Source organism: Culex pipiens, chromosome 3 (assembly GCF_016801865.2).
Source record: "Culex pipiens pallens isolate TS chromosome 3, TS_CPP_V2, whole genome shotgun sequence".
Taxonomy (NCBI): Eukaryota; Metazoa; Arthropoda; class Insecta; order Diptera; family Culicidae; genus Culex; species Culex pipiens.
The window spans coordinates 1,152,838-1,179,325 of NC_068939.1; the positions used below are offsets into that span (position 1 = coordinate 1,152,838).

Consider the following 26,488-nt stretch of genomic DNA (forward strand, 5'->3'; position numbering starts at 1 on the left):
AGGAAAGTCTTGACGCGTCGCTTCAAGACTTACAACTTGTTGTTTATTATGTCTGAGAGCATGCAAATTTAAAAGAGGAATTGAAAAACATAGTTGCAAACTAAAATATGTAAAGCAAATTACCGAGATCTTTGTAGCCATCTTTGTGCTTGATTTCATCGTAAACGTGATCCTTATCATCGATTGTATTGTAGTTGGGATTTGTCATGTCCGCATCAAAGTTCTTCTGACTCTCCGTGAGGTATTGGATGGAATAAGCTAAAAAAAAACGATCAAATAAGTGAAACCGGCAAGAAATAAAATTAATCTAGCACATACATCGGTCCGTTCCAACAGACTCGTTCTCCGGATAGCGATACTTGTCCAAGTTGGACTTTTGCGTTCGTAAATTGTTCCGAATCAACGAGCCATTGGGCAGCAGTCCGTTGTTCTCGAGGCGATTGCCTGCGGCTGCAGCACCCGAACCGGATCCCGGTTGTCCCTGGTACGCAGAGTAAACGGGATTATCAAAGTGCCCTGGCTGTTCCTGGCACATATAGTTGACGACGTGATTTACTTCGGCTTTAAGATTGGCCACCCGTCGCCGGTAGTACAGTACCAGGGCGACGATAACTCCGACGAACATGACGGCCAGTACCAGCCCCCAAGCCAGGCCGGCGTTCGATGCTGAAAGTAGGCACACAAAATAGCATTAAACCAAAACTGCACGGTTCCGTGAAACGGTTCAGCGATAAGACATTCACATGGCAGATTATAACGTTACGAAGTTGCTATCACTAACTTTTCTAGGAAACCAACTCTTATCGAGGTCACTCCAAGCGAAGCTTGATATCTGTGCAGAAATAATTTCGAAACATGAAAGATTCGGTAAGGAGTGCTAAAAGTTGCGCCAATTTCGACACACATCTCACACACGTGCAGAGAGTGCAAAAAATTTCACTATCCCAAACATTGGATCGACATTACCGAAAAGTTTCTCTTGCCGCAAGGTGGAATTTACGAGCGTGAAGTTGCTCGACTCATCATCAATCGTCAAGTTTCCCTTCCACCGCCGCTGGCCCTCGATCTGTTCCGTTTCGTTGTCGGAATGGGCCGCGTGCGGTTCGTCCGGAAGGTGAATGTAATCGTCTAGCGGCGGTTTGCCGAAATCTTCCCCCGCGGTCGGAGTGGTTTCCTCCCCACCCTCGTCGTTGTCGTCGTTGGTGCTGTTTGGTTCCAGAATTCCACCAGCACCACCCGGTCCGCCCTCAATTTTCCAATCAAAGTTGTACGTACTATTCCCGGTCGGGTTTTCCTCCATTTGTGTTGTGAGAGCCGGCTCGGTACTGGACTCGAGCCGCTCCAAATCCAACGAATTCCCGGTTACCCCTTGATAGTTTGTGGAATTTTCGTACAAGTCTTTGCCGAGGTTAAAAATGTTGGTTAGTTAGTAATTGAAGCTATTTCCCATTGCTTACCTTCATCTTTCCGGTGGATCTTTGCTTCAGCAGCCGATACGTCGCACTTTTCTCCGGTGTATCCGTTACTGCACAGGCATCCAAGAGCCGCATGGCAGACAAAATTACCGGCAGGGCAGTTGCACGAGTCCATGCAGTGATTTCCGTAGAATCCTTCCGGACACACCTCGTCGCACCGATTTCCCATCCAGCCTGGCTTACAGATGCATTGACCATCATTCTTGCGACATTTGGCATCATTCTTGCAGCTGCACTTTTGACTACAGTTCGGTCCGTAGAATCCGTTGGGACAAACGGCCTCGCAGTTGGCACCGGTCCATCCCGGCGGACACTGACACATTCCCGTCTCGTGCGAACATTCGCCACCATTTTTGCAGGTACACTTCAGACTACACTCCGGCCCGTACGTATTCGTAGGACAAGGATGCTCACACGTCGTTCCAATGTAACCCGGTCGGCAGCTGTACTTTCCGGTTATGTGATTACACGTGGTATTGCCATGCATCGTCCCCGGACAACGCTCCTTGCAGCCATGGCCAAAGAATCCATCCGGACAGGGCTCGTCACAATTTGCGCCGGTCCAGCCCCGCGAGCAGATGCACTCGCCAGTGATTGGATCGCAGGACGAGTTGTTGTGACACGCGCAAACCTCGGAACAACTCTCCCCGTACAATCCCATCTGGCAGCGACTTTCGCAGCGGACACCTGGAGAAAAAGATTCATTTTTAGACTATTTGTAAACGATAAAACTAAAGTGCATGACAACGAAATGAGAATGAACTTCACACAGGTGCGCAATGAGAAGAAATATGTACCAAGAGTTTCTGCAGAATTCAATCCAAAGTCGGTTAGTAGCGATCATTGCGAATGAGGAGGAAAATACACGTTAGTGCCCACAACCATCAAAGAGCCAAACCAAACACGCAGAACGACCAACTCACCGCCCCAGTCAGCCTTGCAGATGCACTTCCCAGTGGTGGCGTTACAAGCCAACGTATTCTCCAGGTGGCAATCACAGCTCTGCGAACAGTTCTGTCCAAACCGGCCAGATTCGCACTTTTGTTCGCACTTTTCCCCACTCCACCCGGCCGGACACGTACACTGACCGTTGACCGGATTGCAGACTCCGCCGTTCGTGCAGTTGCAACTTTGCGCACAATCCTTGCCGTAGCGATGCGTATCGCATGGCCTGTCACACCGGATTCCTTGCCAGCCCGGAGCGCAGAAGCACTGGCCGGTTTCGGGTGCGCACGTGGCCCCATTCTGACACTCGCATCGTTCACTGCAGTTTTGGCCGTACGTTCCGTTGTCGCACTGCTCTTCGCAGATTTCTCCCTTGAAGCCGGCAATGCAATTGCAGGTGCCTGAGTGAAAAGTGTTTCCATTTTTAACATGAAAATCGAAGCATTCTTAAACATAACAAAAGCAACACAAATAAAAAAGTATTCCCATACCGTTGATGTGATTGCAGGGCGAATTGTTTTTGCAATTGCAGTGGATCGAACAGTCCTGGCCGTACTTCAGGAACGGGCAAGGTCTATCGCACGCCGCGCTACTCCATCCCGGCTCGCAAAGGCACTTTCCGGTCCAGGGGTGACACCTTCTCAAACGTAAACCGAGCGACAAAACAAAAATCAAACAAGAGAATAAGAAACACAAAATTAACCAAAAAACCCGACCAAACTCAAACGCCCAAAACCTACATCTTGGTGTTGCTGACGTCGCATTCGCACTTTTTGGTGCAACCGTCCCCGTACCGATCGTCGGGACAGATCCGCATGCCGCAGTCCGCTCCGGTCCAGCCGGCCAGACACGAACATTTTCCCGTGGCCGAATCGCACTCGGCTTTATTGAGGCACCGGCACTGTTCCGTGCAGTTGATCCCGTACGTATTGCTCGGACACGAGTCCAAACACTTGGCACCCATAAACCCAGGCGCGCAAATGCACTCCCCGGTCACGTGATTGCAGTCCGCACCGTTGAAGCATTCACACTTTTCCGCACAATCCTTGCCGTACCGTTGGCTCTGGCACCGATTCGCACACACCGATCCCGTATAACCGGCCGGACAAATGCACTTACCCGTCTGCGAGTCGCAACTTCCTCCGTTCTGGCAGCGACAATCCGACTGACACTGGTCGCCATGTTTACCCTCCGGGCACTTTTGAGCACACCTAAAAGCAAACAAAAATTATTCCAAAACCCCCAAACTCCATCGCCCATTATACTCACAGCGGTCCGGTGAAGCCCGGTGCGCAGTAACACTCGCCGGACACGGGATCGCACTTGCCCCCGTTCAGGCACTGGCACACCTCGGCACAGTCCTGGCCGAAGCGATCGGATGGGCACTGGAACTCACACGTCGTGCCCCGGTAACCCTTCGGACAGCTACAGCTGCCGTCCTGGGCGTCACAGGTGGAGTTGTTCTTGCACTTGCACACCTGCGAACAGTCCGAGCCCCAGCGATTCGGTGGACAGTCTGATGACGAAAGGATATTAAGTATTACGGAATGTGGCGTAAAAATTGCTAACAAGATTCTTGGCATGCATTTATCAAAATCATTTTAAAACTATTTATAAGTAATTTATAAAAAAAAAACAATAATAACAAATATATATTTTTGGAAAATAGTACGATATTGAACAGAAAATTATCACATCGAGAAAATTGTAAAGAAGAAAACTACTATCATGGGACAGAATTGACCAACTCTACCTCGTTGCTTTTTATACTTTACAAACTCTTCCCAAAGCGTTAGTGGTTTGTCAGAAATAACTGGTTGAAAGAACAGAAGAAAATGTTGGTGAAAAGTTAATTCCAATAGAGGAGAGCAATACAGTTTATAATATCTTGATGCTTGATATGTTAAATAGGTGACAAATTTCAACTAGACTAAAAGTAAATTTAGACAATGTTAAAATACAAACAAATCAACGAAATTTTAAAATTTGAGTGATTCTCTACGATTTTGTAAAACGACTTTTCTTCGTATTTTTTTTTATTTGGATGCAAACTTTGGCTAGGCATTCCCTATGTCAAAAGTAGCAATTTTGCATCATTAGTTTTTCCATACAAGTTTCCATACAATTTTGGGGGCTGATCATAAAATATGGGTATGTAAATGTATCACATTTTGTATCTTGAGGAGGGGGTTTCTGATCGATTTGGTGTCTTCGGCAAAATTGTAGGTTATGATTAAGGCTTCTCAGGAAAAACATAGGTAAACATTTTTTTTGTTTTAGCTTTTTATCACTAAAAGTTCGTAATACGAATTGTTAAATTTTGGATTTTTTAAGCCATAGTGCGTGATGGAGAGCTGCAAAATTCGGTTGAAGAGATATGAACTTTGAAAAAAAAATCTTGTTTTTTGGAAAATTTCACAAACTTGGACAAAAAAATTATTGAAAATAATTTTTAAAGCAAATTTTAATTTGCAATCGTAAAGTACCTAAACTTTTTTACAATATGTATTGTTTTCATGTTATTGCTACTTTCAGTAATACAATTCGTTTTTTTTTCGTATTTTTGCATTTTAAAAATACTTCATGAAAAAAAATAATCCATACAGAAAATATTGAAAATATGAAAAGCTAACAAAATATCTTAAAATTTTCTCTCTGGAACTTTGAAAATCGATCAATTAGTTTTTTAGATACCGCCTCACAAAGAATTCAAACAAGATGAAAATTATTTCGGCTAAGTGTCACCTAATTAGCCTGTAATTTTCAAGGGACGATATCTCGGAAACTCTGTTTCGATTTTCAATGTTGAAAAATAAAACTTTTGCGAAATTTTCTGACCTTTTAAATCATATCTAAATTTTAAAAACAAGCTTCACTTTTCAAAAATATAGTAAATCTTTCCCTGTTCCTGAGGGAAAACACTAATGAAGAGTATCGGGGCCGGCATTTACAAAGCGGATTCAGTGACAGTTCATTAATCAACTTAATATTAACATGTTAAGGTTAATGTTAACATTCCATAGGTTGTCTTCCTAAGGTGTCTTGGTAAGGTCCAGTTTGTGACGATACACTACCTTTCCTTTACTAAGCAATCGAATCCAGAAGGGAAAAGATGACCAATTGTGTTGGTCCGAGCCGGGATTTGAACCCCGATCTACCGCTTACGAGGCGGAAGCGTTACCACTGGGCTACGTGGCTCGGTCTTACTTTTCAAAAGGTCTACAACAAATAGATATTTTTTCTGATTTCATTTTTTCTAGTTTCATAGATCAAATTATAAAATATAAAACAAGTTGTCTGTATAGATTTTTTTCAGGAGTGCATTCTTTCAAGAACAAAAACGGAAAAAAACGAAAATTTATAACTAAAACTAGAAAGCGGTACATTTTACCAGAAAATCAACCGAAATGTAATTTTTTTTTTCAAATTCGATTAAAAAAATAGGAAACAAAATAACAATAACATTCAAATTTTCATCGAAACCACCTCAGTGATTAATGCATTCCTCCTAAAATCTGTTGAAAAAAGCCTAAAATCAATATGCTATTAAAGTTTTACTTACGTTGCTGCTATAAATGCTTAGGCTAACGAGAGTAATTTTTCGTGCTGCCATCTTTTGGAAATTTGATCTCAAAATACACTGTGGTGAAAGATAACTAATATTCGTCAAAATATAGTTTAACTATAACTTTTGAAGGACTTCGTTAAACTTTATATTTATCAAAAGGGATTTACGGGACCCTAAAACAGACCGAACACAACAAACCCGGACAAAATTCGTTCAGTCAAGGCCGAGAGATTCGCGTGGACAAAAACCATGTCTACACACATCATCCCCACAGACTCTGAAAATGATTCTGAGTTCATATGAACCTATACGTGAAGATATAACTAGAAGATGAATTAAAAAGTTCTATTTTCAAAAGATGTGGACTACCATTCAACAGCTGATCAATTCAAAGTTGGGAACAGAGTTTTCGGGTGTTAAAAGAATCGAGTAAATTTAGTGAAGGAAAATAGTTACAAAATGACCTTCAAAATAATTAATAATAAAAAAAAATCAAAAGGGCGTAGATCAACATTGTGGCCATTTAGAAGAAATGTGGAAGCAATTTCACTGGGAAATCTGACCTTTCCAAGTATTTGGACAATGTAAAATGTTAAAGCTAAAATTAAATAGCTTATTTATGTTACTTCTGCAGTTTACTGTGTCCCTAAAATGTATCAAAATTAATATCAAATTTTGCAAAAGTTACGTTGTATAACGCCATTCGGTTATATCTACGGCATAATTATCTTGAATACCAATTAAACGGTAGGTATCACTATATATTTTCAGAAATATTACATCCATTCAAATTTTTAAATAATCTTGTATGGACAAAGGTATTTTTTGTCTGTTATGCAAATTCAAGCAAATAAAGTAAAAAAAAATCCAACTTACTTATATTGCACGACTTTCCGACGTATCCCTGGTCACAGCGGCACGTTTCCGGCGCAATGCACTTGCCGTGCCGACATCCGGGATTGCAAACCGGCTCGCACCGGTTGAGTTCCTTGTTCTTCGCATATCCCGAGCAGCACTTTTTCAGGATCCGCTCCTTGTTGATGCCGGTGGTTTCGTTGACAATCTTCGTCCTCACTCGGTACGCCGAACACCGAGGCGGAACGGCCACGCACCACTTTTGGTACCGCTCCTGGTAGGTGATCTCCCTGGGGGCCGTCACAAACACCTGGTACTGCTCGACCTCTTTGCAGACGTTCGGGCCTTCCAGATCGTCATCCACTACCAGCTCATCCAGCTGGGCTGCAGCCAGGGCGGTCGTCAGGATCACGACCAAGCCGAACGCTCTAGCGTTCATCAGTCGTATGCTTCTCATTTTGTTGATTCAATTAAAAACAGCACACAAACACTACACTAAGCACTACTTGTACGATCACACGCTTACAACGATTGCCAACTTGTACACATTCTACAACTTGTTGTAAATTGCCATAACTTGCGCTGCACCTCCGAGATCGAGCACGAATCACAGTGTTTCATTCATAAAATATTACACGACGATCACAGCTTTAAACACTCACACGTGTTGGAATAGTACCAACAACCCCCTCGATCAGGTGATGAATCATCCCTTCATCTCCACGAGAAAGATCAATCGCCACCACCTTCTCAGCGCACCGACTTCCTCCGAACTGCCCCCCGATAAAAACGGTTCCGGGTGAAAGGGTACGACGGTAGGTATGTTTGTATGTGTGCGCAGCAATTTTTCAATTACCCGTCTGTCCACAAGTACTTGGGAATTGAAGTCGCACTTCCTTCTCTACCCGACGCGCAGCTGATAATACGACCAAGTCGTCGTATTGGTGGTTGTGATTGCTTTGTGTATTGCACCGCTGCTCCTCGGAGATTCACTTTTCAATTCTTTGTTTGTTTACTGATGTGATCGCGGCAGCGACGAGGAAAACCGCATTCTATAGCAGGGCAGATCTCTGAAGACGATGATGACGAGCAAACTGGCCGATAACGTGTCTGCTCAGTGGAGAAGATGCCGACGTTCTGTAGAGGAGAAGAAATACAAATGATATGAATTAGTATACTGTTTGGTAGAGCAGACCGTCTGTGGGAGCAATCGAGCATTCAAATTAGACATCATATGGTACCGTGAAGGACAATCAGGAAGTCGCTAATTAGTGGGTTGCGTTAGGTATCCATCAAACGGTGAATAAATTTGATGATTTGCTGCCACAAAATATGAAAATAATACAATTTATTGAGCTGAATCTGTGACAAACTAGAGACAAACACTATCTTTGAGACAAGTAGCTCTAATCTTATTTGCCAAATCCAGTTTACTTTACGATGGCAAATATAGTGCAGATTTATGACCGAAAGGCATCGCAATTCACCTAGTTCACTTTCACGCGATAAGAATCTTTATAGAAGTTTTCGAAACGTGGAGGGTGGCCACTCAAATCGCAATTCCGATTTTTGTATCTATCTTTCGATATCATAACACACCCGTTGCGTTCCAACAATCAATTGAGGCAATCAACCAAGCCTCGGCGAAACAATCAGAATGCATTCGTTCATGATACCCGGGAAACAATTCTCAGCCTCTCAATTTGATACAGTTAGCAGTTTAGCAAATGTGAGTCACACACTCCCGGGTAGAGAAATAAAAGTGCAACGCCAAGTTTGTGTTCTTTTGCAATGATTGTTGTGGAAACATTTGCTGTGACGAACAACGACTCGGGGCATGACAAATCCCTGCAGTATTCTTCCTTATCAAGATAGTTGTCGTCACTGCACGGGGTCACTAATCGCGGTGAACTGTCGCACATGTGAACATACATCTGAGATTGATTTCAACCAGACATAGTCAGTTTCATCCTGGATCCCGTAAAAGTAAGAAAACACGTCCAAACAGAACTACTCAAGCGGAAACCCATTGACTTGTCAGCCAAATTCTTAACCCTGTTATCCGCTCGTTCTGTTTCCTTTCCGTTGAACTCAACGCGCCACAATAACAATTCAAAGTCGAAGCATTCCAAAATGGTGCTGGAAGCCGAATTAAAACCGGGAGGAGCGCAACACGTAGCTTTTCGTTCTCCTCATTGAGTCGTCGTCAGCAAATTGGTTGTTTTTTGTTTATCACGCTCGAAGGCGGCGATCCTCATGTTGCAAAAGTTCGTAGGTGCTGAGTAATCATCAGTCCGAAAAATTGCGCCACTTTGGCTTGATGCTACGCTGCTGAGCAGGGCCTTAAATTTGTATGAAAACAGAAAGACCTTCGCGGGGAACAGTTGGAGTTTTGAACACATCTGTTGATAGCGGGCAATTTGGCAGAATGAGGGGAACGCCCGTCTAAGAGCTTGATGGTTGTGTTTAACTTGCTTTCAAATTATTCTAAGGGACTAAAAAACAAAAAAAAACTTCATCACAACAAAACCACATTCCACATGGAAGCACACATTGTGTCTAAAATTTAACGACTGTTGAAGCGTGAATTTTCCGAAACAAAAAAAAAATCTACCTCATATGGCAATGAAACGTATTTTGGTTTGTTTCTAGGCTCTCAAGCGGAGTTCTTTTTTCTCTCTGCTCGATGCGGAAATGAGAAGTTTCACAGCACATGAAAAACATCGGAAAGTGAACCTTGACGAAAGATGCTTTGCTTTCTAAGCTAACAAGAAGTGAGGTTGATATATCTAATTAAATTAAATTGAGATCTGAAGATAATAAATTATCTCCTTTATATGAATTCATGTACTGAATCAATAAGATTCCTTACCAATTGTTATAAGAACTAAAATGGCAAACTACTATTTACAAGATAGTACAAGAGACATGTTTTTCTAAGATTTGATAATCCCATTATTTCTGAGAGAATACTCAAGCTAATGCTTAAGCTATTTAGAAAATTTAAATCACGTATATCGAGGCATCGGATATTTAAAAAAATAGAAATAGACGAGTAGTCATTTCGTCGGAACCCTTAAATTTTGTAAACAATTTCTTCACGGATCGAAAAGCCATTCCTTACATTTTTTCGAAATAACATAAGCATTTTAAAAATAAAATCACTATTATTTGTTATTTTTAATATAAAATTTTATTACAGTCCAGACTCGATTATCCGAAGTTCGATCATAAAGACCAAAAAACAATTGGGTACTAAACTGCCGCTCGAATCTAGTCCGTCCCATATGTAAAAAGTGAGTGCTGCGATAACGCCATGAGAAGCTCGAAAAATGTTTCACCTTTTTTTACATTTTTAATCAACAATTTTTAAATTTTTTTTCAACAATTATTTCAATATTCTTTAAATAATACCCCTACTCCAATTTTGACTTGAAAAAGTTAAAATTTATAGGTTAATTTGGTAAATTTTCGTGCTGGGACTGACCTGACTTTATTTGTCCATCAATAAAGGCAAGTCTGTCAGGTTATCAAGGTAGGCTTAAACATTTACAACAGAAATTTACCTGTCAAATGTTGGTTTGTTTTGGTAGTTTTTGAAGCATTTTTTATTAAATTTATAAAAGTATGTTTGTTTCAGGCTAATCTAAGTTTTAGTATTATTCCTGAGTATGAAACTTTAACCGGCGACGAGACAGTCAATTTCTTTTGCTGCAGAAAGAGGAGATATTTGAATACACGTCTCAGCATATGGACCCTTGAATTGACCGCAATCTGCGTTGGAAATGGAACCTCATCCAGACCCAGGACCATGGGTTTTCATTCAATAAGGAACAGAACTGTCTTTTAAAAAATAATAGTTACAATGGTATGTAGTTTCGTTTTTGACCGTGGTTGTCCCTTGCATGAGGAAAAAAGGCAGAATACGTATCGAGTATAACGCTTCCAAATATATAAAAATTAATTAAAAATCAACAACTTAAGTATTTTTTTAAGTTCAACAGGCTCTATGAGACATAGTCTGTGGGTTATTTAAAAAAATACACATTTATTTGATCGATTTGTGAGCCTTTTCTAACCAAGAACTGACTTGCCTTTATTTTGCATATGGGACAGCACACAAGTCATTTTTATTTTGGAATTTCTAGAACAAACATGACTTTTTTATTAAATAGGCTTGAAGTAGATGTTAAAACAAGACTTTTGTCGGGTTTATCTCAAAATCGACAAATATACATATGGGACGGACTTGCTTCGAGCGGCAGTAAAGCCCTATGTCAATTTTTATGTACAACGGTGAACAAACACGATTAAAAACCATTTCTGAACACTTTTTTTTTCATTTTAATGCAAAAAAAAAAATGACAAGACAACATTTTTTCGATAGATCAACTACGGTCCCCTTGGAACGAGCTGTCAAGTAGAAGCTTTTCTGTCAAGAAGGACAACGAGGTTAATTTTTCAAAATTGATTTAAAAATCTATTTTAAATCGTTGTGGTCGTACAAAGGGTCATTGTACTCAAAAAAATAAGCTTTATCGCTGTAAACAATAGCTTCATTGTAGGATTCAATTCCGCTGTGAAACTGCCAATTTGTCCTGTCCTTCTGGAGAAACGAAACGGCCTACTTCTCCCTACCAAAATTAACAGAATGGTAAATTAATATCTTTCAATACCAGTGCTGGAAAGTTCTGCATTTCAGCACTGAAATGGGTGTACATTTAAAAAAAAATGTTATGAACGGTGATTTTACTTAACACATGGATGGTTGACGTAAAATTTCATTCAAAAAACGTTTTTCGGAATTGCAAAAAATGTTGTAAGCTACTTGTTGCAAAATATGATTTTTTTCAACACTCGTTCTATTTACCCAACTCGGTAAACCTCGTTGGATACGACTCATGCTGAAAAAATCTGCTTTTTGCAACTTGTTGCATAAACTACTAATCTGCAATTCCGTCGTGAACAAACTTACTTTTCCTGTCATTCTCGAACGACGAAACAGCCTTCTTTTCTCTACCAAAGAGAAACAGAATTGAATAGATACACTTTTCAAAACAAATTTTGAAAAGATCTTACAGGGTTGTTACGGAAAAGACGAGAAAAAATCCGCGCCAGATCCGCGCCGACCCCAAAACCCAATCCGCGCGAAATCCGCGCCATATAAAAAAACCGCGACAAACATAGAAGAGAGTAACATAATGAATGCAATTTTAAACGAAAAAAGAATAATACAGAAGGCATTTGGATCAAAACCGTTGATCAGTTGTGGATTCATATCCCACCTGTACCAAATGGAACCTTTTTTGTCATTTCTGAAACAATATTAGCATTTTTTGCAACACTTTAAATATCGTTGCTTTAAAAACGAGTTCAGAAAAAAAATTAAATTCGAAGATTTGAAAAAAAACTAAAACCATAAAATAAATCACCAAATTATAAAATCTAGGGATTAAGTACTTGATAATTCTCGCCAAAACTTTACTCTGGAAAATCGAAACACGAAATTTCTATTATTTTCTTCTCTAAATTTTTCTAATCTAAAATATGACTCCAAAAATGATCCGAACTAAGAAAATGGCAAAAAAATAATATAATAATTTAAAAATTTAATGATTTAATAATTAAATAATTAAATAATTTAATAATTCAATAATTTAATAATTTAATAATTTAATAATTTAATAATTAAATAATTAAATAATTTAATAATTCAATAATTTAATAATTTAATAATTTAATAATTTAATAATTTAATAATTTAATAATTTAATAATTTAATAATCAAATAATTTAATAATTTAATAATTTAATAATTTAATAATTTAATAATTTAATAATTTAATAATTTAATAATTTAATAATTTAATAATTTAATAATTTAATAATTTAATAATTTAATAATTTAATAATTTAATAATTTAATAATTTAATAATTTAATAATTTAATAATTTAATAATTTAATAATTTAATAATTTAATAATTTAATAATTTAATAATTTAATAATTTAATAATTTAATAATCAAATAATTTAAAAATTTAATAATTTGATAACTTAAGAACTTGCTTAAAAAACTAAAATTAACAAAAAATCAATGGTAATATTTTCGTAATTTTTCAATTTAATAATTCGTTTTTTTACGTTTTTTTTTGAGTCTGTAATGTTTTGACAATTTCAAATAATGAATTCTATTTTTTTTATTATTTGAATATGTAAATTCTGAAATTTCAAATTGTTGAATTCCAGATTTCTTATTTTTTTTTTAATTTTAGCATTACATTTCGCTTTTAGACGGAGATTTTAGCAGATTTCTAAGTGGATTTCGTCATGTTGTGATAATTGGGAGAAGAATCAATTCTACCTGAATCAGAGTGGCAACAATTTTTTATTTTTTCAATAAATCAAAAAATTAAAAATTTAAATTTTTATAATTAAAAAAAATTGGAAAATCTACAAAGTTTCATAGCCAAAAATTTTTAAAATTCTGTAATTTTTTCGAATTTTGTTATTTTGATTTTAATAAAATTGGTATTTTTTTAAATTGTTAAGCAGATGTTTTAAAAATAATGAGTTGTAATGTTATGTTAAATTTATATAACAAATCTCAATACAATAAAAAAAATCGCTCCTTGAAGATTATTTCAAAGTTTCGTATTAAGAAAAAATAACAATCAATAATTTTTAGAAGAAAATTTTCTTCATTAACAACTTCTTAGAAATTGATGTTTTCGCACTCAACGAAAAAGATTGAATTTATTTTATTCGTAATAATATTTTTCTTTGTAATTTGAAAGAAATTCTATCGTTCTCAATGATTTTGTTTATCAAAATTGCTATCCGCGCGAAATCCGCGCCAGAGCAAAATTAGCCAGCAAATCCGCGCCAGATCCGCGCGATACGCGCCATCCGCGCCATCCGCGCGATCCGCGCCGTCCGTAACAACCCTGGATCTACTTTTCAGCACTGAAACGGATGCTGAAATATACCAGATTTTTTTGAATAGGTCCTATAAACATATGAAACACAATAGCAATAGGTCAATAGGTCCTATACCTTTTGAAAAAAACTCTTGAATTGAAATTTTCAGAACTTCTTTTGAAAAGTAATACTTTTCAACATTGTTTTGATTTAAACGGTGGATAGACTAAAAACATTGAAATCTGACTTACAATTCCATTCAATGGATGTTTTCGAAATTGCAAAAAGTGTCATATGGAATCCGTAGCAAAACTAGTTTTTTTTTCATATTTATTTATTTTCTTGCTTTTAACATGAAATTCGAGATCTGCGACCCCATTAAGTCAAATTTTAATATTTGATATTAAATTACAAAATGCATGTATTCAATCTTTTATCGCCGCCATTTTGGTCACCATCTTTGATTTAAAAAATCGAAATAACTTTAAAGTAGTTTACGAACCACACAAAAATTCTTGATTCGATTATCCAAAGTGAAATTTTTCTAAGGCCTTCGGATATTAGGTTTTTTTGCTCCTATTCATTCCAAATAATCAATATTTCAATCTCCTAACTATACAACAACAACTTAAAAATATTTGAGATTTTTAATAATGAGCCCAAACATATTTGAAAATAAAAAAAAAACAGAAATAGGTTTTCCTTGAATGCTTTCGGTTTATTGCACTCGCCTTTCCATAAAAAATGTTAGTTACAGCTTTATTTGATTTAAACAACGACTGTGCAACGCTTTGTTAACTAATAAATGTTCAGTTTACCTTACCTTTTTCAAATTTCAAAGTTCAGAAATAGACATGTTTTTTTTCTTGGCCTAAATTGACAGTGGAAAAATTATAAGCATGTCTCTAGTCATATTGTGATACTTTTATCTTTAACACATTTTCAAAAACACCTGATTTTGTAGAACCCGATCAGAGCAAAAGATCAAAATAGTAGTTTATGCAACAAGTTGCAAAAAGAGGATTTTTTCAGCACGAGTCCTACATTTATCCAACGAGGTTCACCGACAACATTTTTTGCAATTTCGAAAAACACCCATTGTGTGAAATTTTAAGTCGAATTTTCATGTATTTTGTCAATAAATCGTTTAAATCAAAAAAATGTTGAAAAGTGTTACTTTTCGAAACAAGTGCTGAAAAGTTCAACTTTTCAGCACACATTTCAGTGCTGAAAAGTAGAACTTTTCAGCATTTATTTTGAAAAGTGTTGCTATTCGATTCTGTTATTTTTGGTACAGAAAAGTAGGCTATTTCGTCGTTCAAGAAAAACAGGAAAAGTAAGTAGTTTCACGACGGAATTGCAAAAACAATTATTTATGTATTGTCATTGAATAACATTAGGTCTTACGAAAGAAAAAAGTATTACTTTCGTTTATCATTAGAATGACAATATCTTGTTTTCCATCGGGATTTAATAGATTTTCTGTTGGATTTAGAAAATGAACTTTAATTTGTATAAAACAATATTATAAGTTGCATTTAATGATTTTTTTTTTTTTTTTTTTTTTTTTTTGGGAGGGTGATCCAGCCGCACATCGTTGATGTCGAAACCTCTAAACTGGGCCCTCGTCCTGTCACGTCCGTCAGTAGTCTTGTCGTACATTACAACTAGAATCAGATCTGCCAATGAATTAGTACACTTCGACCAAATAAACACTGACGCTGTATGGATCTGACTCTAGAATAAATGCACAGTTGTGTGTTATTCATAAGTCCAAAATGTTCAATTATTCATTTAAGTCCAAATATTCATTTTCTAACTACTTTGGATTGAAAATCTAAACTTTAATCTAAAATCCTCTAAACTTAATGTTCAAAAGTAAACGTTCCTTTAACTGTTGTAGTACTTCTTCTATGAAAAACAATAAAAAATTATGAACTGATATACTGCCCATGATCGCATAAATGTCCCATATGCATTTTCATCACTTTTAAGTTATTGATGCAGTTTGGTTCAAAATCGTGTGCTCTTTCAAAAGAGCCTATAACATCCAGTACTTTGTTCTAGAAATCAGGAGGAAATCCAGTTTTTTCGTGAAAACTTAACACGTAGCCTTATGTGTGGGACAAACTTCAAATGCGTTTTTCTCAGCTTGCTGTTTTTGCATATGGGACATTTATGTGAACATGGGCAGTATACAAATAGGATAGAAATCGCGATTTGAAAAAGAAATGACCATTTACGTCAAAAGATCCGTAGTTCCTCGATTCGCAACAATGGTCGATACAACCATAATCCGAAAACCGTTAGTTCAACAGATCAACGAATTTTGTCCGATATCATTACATTATTGATTGATCGAGACTCTATGGACAATTTGACATAAAAGAATGCCTAGTATTCTACATCAATCAAAGTTTATTGACAGCATTACTCTAACTTAACAATTGCAACTAAATTTATCATCAAATAGATTTGGAAAGGATACAGGTTTATTTTAAATGCTAATGCTAAGCAACAAATCAATTGAACTATCCTGAAGACCCAACCTAAATCCCACATTGTGATAGTGAAAAAGTCACAGAAGCAACGGTGTCTTGTGCAATTGTGATATTTTCACTATCGGAGAACTACCTAGTTCACGAAGACAGCTTATCGGTCAACGCTTAAGCCCTGGGGCTGCGACAAAGCGAGTTCTCGTAGCATGAAGTGGTGTCCATAGTGCTTATAAAAAATAATGTATACCCAAATTTTAACTAATGCACTAGGATCAAATCATGCCCCTTGACTTTACAAGGCCCAGGGATTATAAGTTGCATTTAATGATATCAACGAAATAACAAAAACTCAGAAGCAAAAAAGTTAAGCTTCACAAAAAGTTTCCCCACCGGACTACACTTTTAAAAGATGATAAAATCAAAGTAAGCAACATGTTGCCAACGTTAGTATTTTTGTGAATTATTCAAGAAGCAACCAGGTAGGCAGGTAGGTCTAGCAACAATTTGCGAGTAGAGATCAAAGAATAAATCACTCTGACGATTTTAGTTCTTCCAATCTGGTCAACTGTTCTGAACCATGAATCAATCTGCACTGTTTATCTTCAAGGCCAAAGCTATCAAAAGCCAAAACAATCCAGTGTCAACGCCGAAAATGCAACGCCGTCGAACAACCGGATTTCCCCCCGCAACACGCCGCAGACTTCTCAACATACCACGAATCACCCCAACCTACAACAGAAGCCCTTCCCAGCAACGACTTCACTGCACCAACTTGAGTCTTTTGCTGGAATCCGAATCGGAACTAACGGTGGCCACCTCCGCTCAACCACGCGGCCCCCAATCCGTTCCCAAACCGCCATCTGTTCTTCCCGCCGAATGCCACGCCGTTCAATCATCAACCGTGCGGAACTTCATCGCCGTTCTTATCTGGATCACTCGAGGGCTGGCGTGCTGCTGCTGCCGTAAACTGATCCAGTTATTGATCGTCTTGGCCAGCATCCCGCTCTGGCTTGTCGGTTTGTACATCGTGGTTTTCGAGTGGACCATGCAACTTTTGCGCACTTCTCAAAGCCGGCACCGGTGTCGGCAGCACCGGATGGGAGGCGGCGGTCAGCTTCCCAGAATTGAGTCAATATATTAGTAGCAGTTGGCGTCGCGACGCCTTTCCCAATGGTTTTCGATTTTTGTGTAGGCAAGTTTAAGCGCCGATGACTAAGAGAAAATCTTGAAGACGTTTTGTGGGAGGGGGGTGCTGGGTTGGTGTTTGACGGGAAGAGTCGTTTAGGGTAAGGCTTGTATTTCGACAGGTGAACAAGAAGCACGCGGGATTTTCCCATGTGTTTGAAGATGTTTCTATAAGAGAAATACACACACACTATTTGAATTTTAAGCGAAAAAAAAACTCTATTTGCTCACTAGGAAGACGTCGGCTCAATTTACATCTGCCGGTTGATGATGACGGTTTGCGGTGCGGAGGCTGGCCAAGTGAGCGTGTGTTATTAGAACAGTTAGCATGTGGTTCGAGAAACGCTTCATCGGGAAGATCATCTCGAGCGTCTGGGATATGAAGCTGTGGAAAACAATACTTCTTGATTCGCACGATGTCGGCGATGACGGGGATGATCATTACGTAAGTTTAAGCATTTTTTTACAATTAAAATCTCAACTTTCCACTGTGCATATCAACTACCCTGTAAAATGTGGCGAATCAATACGACCTAACCAAACTATAGCAAATAGACACGCAATCAGGGAAAGTGCTGAATCGCGTTCCACGATCAACGTTACTTTCCCATAACACAAGCGTTGTTGAATCGATTATGAAGAAATTATCGTCATGCAAGCCCCCACAATCCCCGACAAAAGTGACAAACTAAGCGAATTCTTACTTTCAACCCAGCGATAAACATTGCAGCAGTGCCTGGGAAAAAATCTCACCCCCTCAATTACCATTTCCGAACTCAGCTGACGGTCAGAACCCGCATGATCTAATAGTCGTTTGAAATGACTGACTGCCCAACTGACTGGGTTGGATGCATCGGCTCTATACCGTGCTATTTTTATGATGGTTTGCAAACATAACGCCGCTGAATCGGATTACATCGAGGATCGTCGTTTCAAGGTGGTTGTTGTTGCAGTTGCACAGATGGTGATGTTTTGTTTTCGCAACTATATGCTGGTGAAGAGGGTAATTTTGCAGGCAGCCACTTTTGCGATGTTTTGCGTACCGTTTTGTAGTGTGTATGTTGTCACAGCCGCTAAACCCTTCTCGCATTGCGAAGGCTTCGGTTGATGATTTCTAGTGTCGATTGGCCGCCGATGAGGGTAGCTTTAGCTTTTCCATTGTTTTATTTTGTTTCCTATAGAAACATTAGAAAAATGCTTACCTAATTGATAGATTCAATAGCGGTATTCGCAGTCATCAACATAGTTTTAGCATACTATACCAGTAAATTTTTTTAGTATCTCATAGAAATATACAATTCTAGAGGTTTTTTTCAAAAGGTCCTATACACTATTGTTTTTCTTATGATTATAGGACATATTTAAAAAAAAAACTCTAGAATTATAACTTCATTGTTTAAATTTGGTGATATTTGATCAAAATAAGATTTAATCTTATGAGAATTTGAAGACGGTTTCTAAAATCGAAAATTTATCAATCAATTAAAAAATATGTATAATAAAAATATTTTGCTAACTTTTCGTGGTATCACGGGCCGCATGTGAAACGGTAATTAAAAATTACAGAAAATTGACAAATTTCAAAAGATTATAAGTTGAATTCAAAAGAAAACTTACTTACTACCATTTAAGAAGGATATTTCAATCAATATTCTTGATCATATAAACGAATTATAATTCAAAATTTTTTATTGTACCAAGTTTTAACATTTAAAATAATTTTTAATCAAATATGAGAATACAAGAACCGCAATGAAATTTAAAACAAGATGCTATGTAATCATCAAATACCTGCTTTCAATTTTAGTTATTTTTTGTTTGAATGATAATATTGAACTAAAAAATGTTGATTGAAAATCCATATAATAAATAATCTAAACTCAATATTCCTATGAAATTTCATATCAAGCTTGAGCATTTTTTACGGTAAGGGACCATCCATAAACTACGTGGTCACCTTACAAAAAAAATATGGAAATTGTCCACGAGGGGGAGGGGGTCTCAGATTTAAAAAAAAATATCATTTTTAAATCTTCCGGCAAAATTTTTAATTTAGGTAGTTTTAATTAAATTTCACAAAAAAATCTTTTGGGATATAAATACACCGATTTCCTTTTTTATGTTTTAATTTTTAATTTAAATTCGAATCAATTATTGTCTACTTTTTTTGCATTTCAAGATTTCATTTGTTCTCAGGAAATTTTCAAAAAAGACTACAGATTTGTATCTAAAAAATAATGATTATTGTCACTCAAAGATGTAAAATTAACTTTGACATGTTTGAGTGACATCTTGTTAATCATTTTTGAAGGGAAATTTTGCGTACGATTCAAATAAATAAGAAATAATAAATAAATGTATGTCTCTTGCTTGATTAATAGTATTAATTCCAGATAGTTCGAGATTTTTTCAGCTTATAATTAGTTCCTATCACTTCTCTGGTGTAATAATATTTAGTATCCTTTTTTGTAGTTTTGGTTTCATATTTTTTCATAATTTTTTTATAAAGGAAAAATTGTCCATATTTCTTCTAGCAAACATGAGATGAGAACTCCTAATTTTAAAAACAGGTTTATCTATCATATCTAGGGCTAGTGATTTTTCGCGATTTCACGGAAGCCACGTAATCCGTGAAATTTGCCTTTGGCCGTGAAATTTTGGAAATATCGTGAAATGCCGCGAATTTGAAATATTCAATTGATAAATCGCTACTTGGTGCATTTAAGGTTTATTTTTTTCAATTCAAACATTTTAAAAGTTTTTTAACAAGCATTTTAAAAGTAGTTTACTGCCCATGTTCGCATAAATGTCCCATATGCAAAAACAGCAAGCTGAGAAAAACGCATTTCCAGATTTTTTTTTGAAAAGGACCAATAAACTATTGTCTTTCATATGTTTATAGGACCTAATCAAAAACAACTCTAGATTTGAAGTTTGTCCCATACATAAGGCTATTTGTTAAGTTTTCGCGAAAAAAATGGATTTCCTCGTGATTTCTAGAACAAAGTACTGGATGTTATATGCTCTTTTGAAAGAGCACACGATTTTGAACCAAACTGCATTAATAACTCAAAAGTGATGAAAATGCATATGGGGCAGTAAAGCTGTTGCAAAAAAAAATCCAAGTTTATGGTTGCTTTTGTGGGTCGAAAAAGTATTTCATATCAGATCTACAACTACTTTTTGAAGATATTGTTCATTAGAATATTCAACAAAATGCAGATATTTTTTTTATTTCACAAAATTCCAAAAAGATTTTAAAGAACATTAATCAACACTTTTTGAATAAAAACGCAAAAAATAGCTTACATTTTTTTTTTTTGTAAAATTTATTTTAATTAATCAACGATGAACAAATTGCATTTAAATATTTTGAATATAAATTATGTGTTTTAATTCAATTGATTAGTAAAATAATACATATTGAAATCATATTTGTTAACCATTTTGCAATGTATTATATTTTTTCTTGAATTATCAATAAATGTAAAAACTTCTTTAATGAAGTTTTTCTTGAACTTTATTAAAAATGAAAATTTTCCTTTTGCTGAAAAGAGGGAATGCAAAAAAAATCTTTATTGAACTTATTTTAATGATACTAGTTTTGATAAATAAGGGGTTCAGGACGTGTTTCGTTTTGGAGGTATTTAGGCAAATAATTTTATAAAATCTCAATACAATTAAAACAGTTGAATCATAAATTCTTGACTTATTATTAGGTCCTATAAACAAATGTAAACATTGAGTACGTCCCTTTCACACCTCATGTCAATGTTCATTGGAGTAAGCGGGATGCACTCAACGTTTACGTTTGTTTGTAGGACCTAATAAAAAAAATCTAGAATTTAACTGACCGAAAATTCTTCAAATAATAATCCAATACTCCTTTTTTCAAATAAATAATTTGTGTCAGGGGGGTTTATTTTGTATCTGGAACTACTGCTAACTTTTAAGACACGTTTCTGTTAATAATTTTGCTAAAAGAATACATTTTTAAGTTTATTTTGAGCGATTTTTAGAGTACCGTGAAATTCTCGTGAAATTTCAATGTTTTGTAATTGGCATGCCGCGTAATTTCGATTTTTTACCGTGAAAAATACTGATTTGAAAGCAGTTTTGCGGCAAATATGTTTTTCCTAAACAAAAAAAAAAGTGATTGAACTCAACAACTAACATCATTACCAAATGAATATATTCAATAATTCGCCATTGCCATGAAACGAGATTGAAAATAAGTTTAAAAAATGAAGAAAACCTTTTTATCTGATCTGATCTGAGAGAATATTATAATAAATTTGAATTTTTGATGAGACACATTTTAATGCAGCCAAACAGGCCAGCAAAAAGTTTCCAACCCAGCTTACACATGAAGCAAACCAAAATGTCAGTTCACTGCTAGCATGTGACTGCAAGCCTACTGTGTCTATTCAACCACTACATAACCATAACATATGTTCAAAATTACATTTCCACGCATAAATACGAACTTTTTGTGTAAAAACTTGTTTCTTTTTGTGTGTGCGTGCAACGTCGAATGAGCGTTGGTCGACTACTGCCTCGGATTGCAGTTGTTCAATGAGCTAGGGCACTCACGACTGCGCCGGGTTTGTTTATGTCACGGTTTTGCGGTTCAGTGAATAAATCTCAAAAAATCGTGTCAGCGTCGCCGATTTTTGCGTCATGACCCCTGACATTTTCAGCACTGCAGCCAAAGACCCCCCCAAAGGACGGTATGTTTTTTTCTTTGCTGCAATCCCTTCAACGGAAATCGTTGCCACCACTTTGATGAGTAGTACATACTTGCATGAATACTTTACGAACGGACATGCATGCATTTAGTGGCTTCGATCGATACCTTCGCGCCGTGACCCATTTATTACGCGCGCCGCCCAGGTCAATTTAGATTCTATCGCCATTTTTTAATCCCTCATTCCTCATGTTGCACGCTGACCCAGTGACATCGGGACACCCTAAAACCCCATTAAAGAGGCGCAAATTGATCCACCGTATTCCACGCCGATCAATTTTATTTGGAGGGAGTTGAATTTCAACGCTGTGGTCATCGGCGATGGTCGTGTGTGCGGTAAAACTTTCATTTTTTGTTTACCTTTCCCATTTCGCATCGTACGAATTTCACGCCACACCAACCGAGTTGTGGTGCTTGAGGTTGAAGTCTTTTTTTGAGAGTTTCAGACCAAGTGGGGAACTCGACGACGAATCCAATGAAATCGAAAGATGATCACCTTCGGTTTGAATCGAGTGCCAATCCAATCTACACTATAACACGTAGTAGATATACAACACAGCAATGGTATGCGCGATTTCTGCAATTTTCATTCGCAATCGTGGAATTGCATGTTGTTGAGCAGTTCCAGGAAGATGGCCCGGTTGAGCTGTTTGACGGGTATGTTCTTTTGTTTTCAATGTTCGACGTTCTAGTTATCTTTGATAAATTTCGTAAAATATTACCAGAAACTGCTTATCACAAAAAATTTCTTCACCAACAACACAGAAAGAATGTGTTCTTCGGGGTGAAATCACCGCGATATGTTCCTCAATTGCGTCAATTGCCCCTATGAGTGCGTTAGACCAATTTTATGATGCATAGGAGAGGGAAAGTGATGTGGGTCCACCATAATAATTGATTAAATCATGCTCAATAATGGGGAAGAACTTTACAGCGTTCTAGGAGGTTGTCCTTCACATTTCATGATGGAATGCTTTCTTTCAAACGGATGTGTGATAATAACTTAATCATTTCTAGATATTGCCACTCGGATGTGAATGAATTTCCAGCTTGATAAACCAAGCGTCCAAGTCACGTCAATAATTTACGCCCGTACAAAAGCTCGACTCGTTAATAATTCACGTTGTCACCACGAACTGTCACTAAACTTCGCATGTTCGCCGTACGTGGCTCGGTGTAAGCTCGGGTGCATTCGCTTTCCAAAGGGGTAAAGGGAAGGGCAATTTCCACTCCGACATGCATGATTCAGTGAAACGGGCTTCCCCGGGTGGCTTTCGATTCGATTAGCCAACCCCAATCATGTTTGTGAGTAAGTTTCGTGCAACTTGTGTCACATTGTGACCCTGACCACGTGCGATTATGGCCACGCGTATCACCGACCACAATTAAGTCTTGTTTTTGTGGATCGATATCAGCGCACTGACCTTGAACCGGGCATCACAATTCGAGCAGAAAAGAAGCAAATAATGAACCCTTTTTGCGGTGGGGGACGATTAGTGTGACATTTAAAAAGCAAAATTGTGTCCAGAATGATAGCTTGGCAGTAATTGTCAGTCCCGGTTCCGTAAATCATTCCCGTACGATCATAATTTGCTGTGAGATGAAATGAGTATATCGGTCTGTTATTATTTTTTTTTTTTTTTTTTTTCTCATAAAATTATTTTTATTAGGTCCTTTTCGGTACTGGGACCTGGTTAGGACCGAGTCGGCTTTTGTAATTACATTTGACTTAATAATTACAGAGGATCTTGTGTGTAAATGTTAGTGGGAGGGGAGCCGATTACCCGCGGCCTACTCGGGGTTAGTAGGGAAGGGATTGATGTCAAAGACAAGGCGTGGGAAGGGAAGGGGGATTGTGTAGGGGTCTTGGTTGGCTCTGCTGGCCTTTGCTTTTGTCCTCAGCCGCAACTCGGTGTCCAGCTGCTGGGGCGTTCTTGCTTTGCTTCCGGTGCAACCAGAAACGACGGCTTTGTACGAAGGCGAGTTATACTAACAGAAGGAAAACTAACTGAAGGAAAACTAACTGAAGAAAAACTAAATGGATATTTTGGAATCTAAGAGGAACTGATAGATCGGATAGAGAACATCAAGGTCTAGTTGAGATAACGCGTCTCGCATCGGGATTTCTGGTGGTCTTCCTCGGGCCCTGAGGGTATCTTTCAGCTTAATTCTGTGAACATGGTGATCTGGACACGCCCATACGAGATGGTCGATGTCCTGATAACCCTGCCCACAGTCGCATAAGTTCGTATCACTCATGTTGATACGGTACAGATGAGCCTTGGACGAGTAATGGTTCGACATAAGGCGGGACATCGTTCTGATGAATCCACGCGTCAAGTCCATTCCCTTGAACCAGGCTTTTCTTTGCACCTTAGGTCGTATGGAATACATCCAACGTCCCTTGGTGTCGCCGTCCCATTGTGTTTGCCAATCCAGAAGCGCACGCTGCCTCGGAAAACCGTAGCATTCTTGTAGGCTAATTGGCCTTTCAAAAATGTCTCCACTCTCAGCACCCTTCTTGGCGAGCAAGTCCGCTTTTTCATTACCCGGAATCGAGCAATGAGCGCGGACCCACACCACCGTGATGTTGAAGGACTGAGCCGCCAGGTTGTTTAAAGTCTTACGTATTTCCGTGAGGAAAAACGTAGACTCCCTGGTCGGCTTCAGAGACCGGATAGCCTCAACAGAGCTAAAGCTATCGGTGAAGATGAAGTAGTGGTCAGGTGGCATGGTCTCGATGATTCGCAGTGCGCAGTAAACCGCGGCTAACTCTGCGACGTAAACCGAACTCGGGTCCTTCAGCTTAAAGAACAGCTGATAAGATTCATGATAAACACCGAAGCCCGTACAGCCGTCAAGCTTGGAGCCATCGGTGAAGAATCTGTTGTTTGGAGGAACATGGTTGTACTTTGATGCGAAGATCGACGGTACAACCCCCCGCAGAAGATGGTTTGGGATACCGCGAGTATCGGCTTTCATGGACGTGTCGAAGCCAATCAGGGTGCTGCTGGTTAACGGAGGCGTGCGCTGTACCGTTGTGCTCGGGCTCCACTCCCACGATGACATAAAGTCATAATATAGAAGCATGCGCCGAGACTCAACGTGAAGGTTCAGCAACGTTTCAAAGTTGTCAATTACCAGTTTATTCCTGTAATCACACCGGATCAGGAACCGGTAAGACAGTTCGTAGTAACGAGTTCGCAGAGGCAACACTCCCGCCAAGACCTCGAGGGTCATGTTGTGAGTTGAGTGCATGCATCCCAAGACAATGCGAAGACTTCGGTACTGTATCCGCTGGAGAACCAACAAGCGTGATTTCGCAGCTGTTTGGAAGCAGAAATTGCCATATTCCAGCACCGAGAGTATCGTTGTCTTGTACAGTCGAAGCAGGTCAGAAGGATGAGCACCCCACCGGTTGCCAGAGACGCTGCGCAGAAAATTAGTTCTTTGCAGGCACTTTTGCTTCAGGTAGTTAATGTGCTTCCCCCATGTTCCCTTTTGATCAAAGATGGTACCCATGTACATGAAGTGGTCCGACTGCTCGATAGTCTTTCCCGAAAGAGAAAGATTGAGCTGCGGCGGTTCATGCTTCCCCGTAAAAACGACCAGTTCCGTCTTCTCCGGAGAGAATTCAATACCCTTTCCAACTGCCCAATGGGCCAAGTTGTTCAGGGTATCTTGCAAGGGTTCTAGCAGATCGACTTCCTTCTTGGCAGCGATTGAAACCACTGCGTCATCTGCGTACTGTATAAGGGAGCAGTCTCCGGTCAAGCAATCATCGATATCGCTGACGTAGAAGTTATACATGGATGGACTTAGGCGTGAGCCTTGTGCCAAACCCATGTAACTTATCCGGGTGATTGCCAGATCACCTTGCACAAAGTGCATGTGTTTTTCTGACAACAGGTTGATGAGGAAGTTGCACATCGTCGGATTGAGACCGCTCCGCCGCAGCTTTACTCCCAACACATCGATGGAGACTGAATCGAATGCACCCTTGATGTCTAGGAAGACAGAAGCCATTTGCTGTTTTTTACCACGGGCTATGTCGATTCCTGTGGCCAGCAAGGCTAGACAGTCGCTTGTTCCCTTGCCTCTCCGGAAGCCATACTGCGTGTCTGACAGCAAGTGCTCTCGTTCCATCCATGGTTCGAGGCGGTCGAGGATCATCTTCTCCAGCAACTTGCGTAGACACGACAGCAAGCTGATTGGACGATACGAGTTGTGGTCGGACGCCGGCTTACCGGGCTTTTGAATGGCAACCACCCGGACCTGTCGCCATTCGTGTGGA

At 38.4% G+C, this 26,488-nt stretch overlaps 2 protein-coding genes across 7 annotated transcripts in view; both read right to left on the minus strand.

Annotated features, from left to right (window-relative positions):
- Positions 1 to 26,488, minus strand: part of LOC120428400 (elongation of very long chain fatty acids protein 7-like) — a 318,557-nt gene that overhangs the window by 55,076 nt on the left and 236,993 nt on the right. The gene's annotated exons all lie outside the window — the stretch shown is intronic.
- LOC120428389 (protein draper) overlaps positions 1 to 26,488 on the minus strand; it is a 37,103-nt gene that overhangs the window by 993 nt on the left and 9,622 nt on the right. The window contains exons 2-12 of one of the 6 annotated variants that reach the window (XM_039593389.2): positions 6,865 to 7,980; positions 4,174 to 4,233; positions 3,690 to 3,936; positions 3,161 to 3,631; positions 2,912 to 3,057; positions 2,399 to 2,821; positions 1,458 to 2,162; positions 967 to 1,398; positions 319 to 666; positions 124 to 258; positions 34 to 52 (exon numbers count right to left, since the gene is read on the minus strand). In XM_039593389.2, the coding sequence (XP_039449323.1) occupies positions 34 to 52; positions 124 to 258; positions 319 to 666; positions 967 to 1,398; positions 1,458 to 2,162; positions 2,399 to 2,821; positions 2,912 to 3,057; positions 3,161 to 3,631; positions 3,690 to 3,936; positions 4,174 to 4,233; positions 6,865 to 7,300 (3,422 nt within the window). In that variant the 5' untranslated portion in view covers positions 7,301 to 7,980. The remainder of the gene's footprint in view (positions 1 to 33; positions 53 to 123; positions 259 to 318; positions 667 to 966; positions 1,399 to 1,457; positions 2,163 to 2,398; positions 2,822 to 2,911; positions 3,058 to 3,160; positions 3,632 to 3,689; positions 3,937 to 4,173; positions 4,234 to 6,864; positions 7,981 to 26,488) is intronic. The other 5 variants (XM_039593387.2, XM_039593388.2, XM_039593390.2 and 2 more) reach the window with 5 other exon arrangements.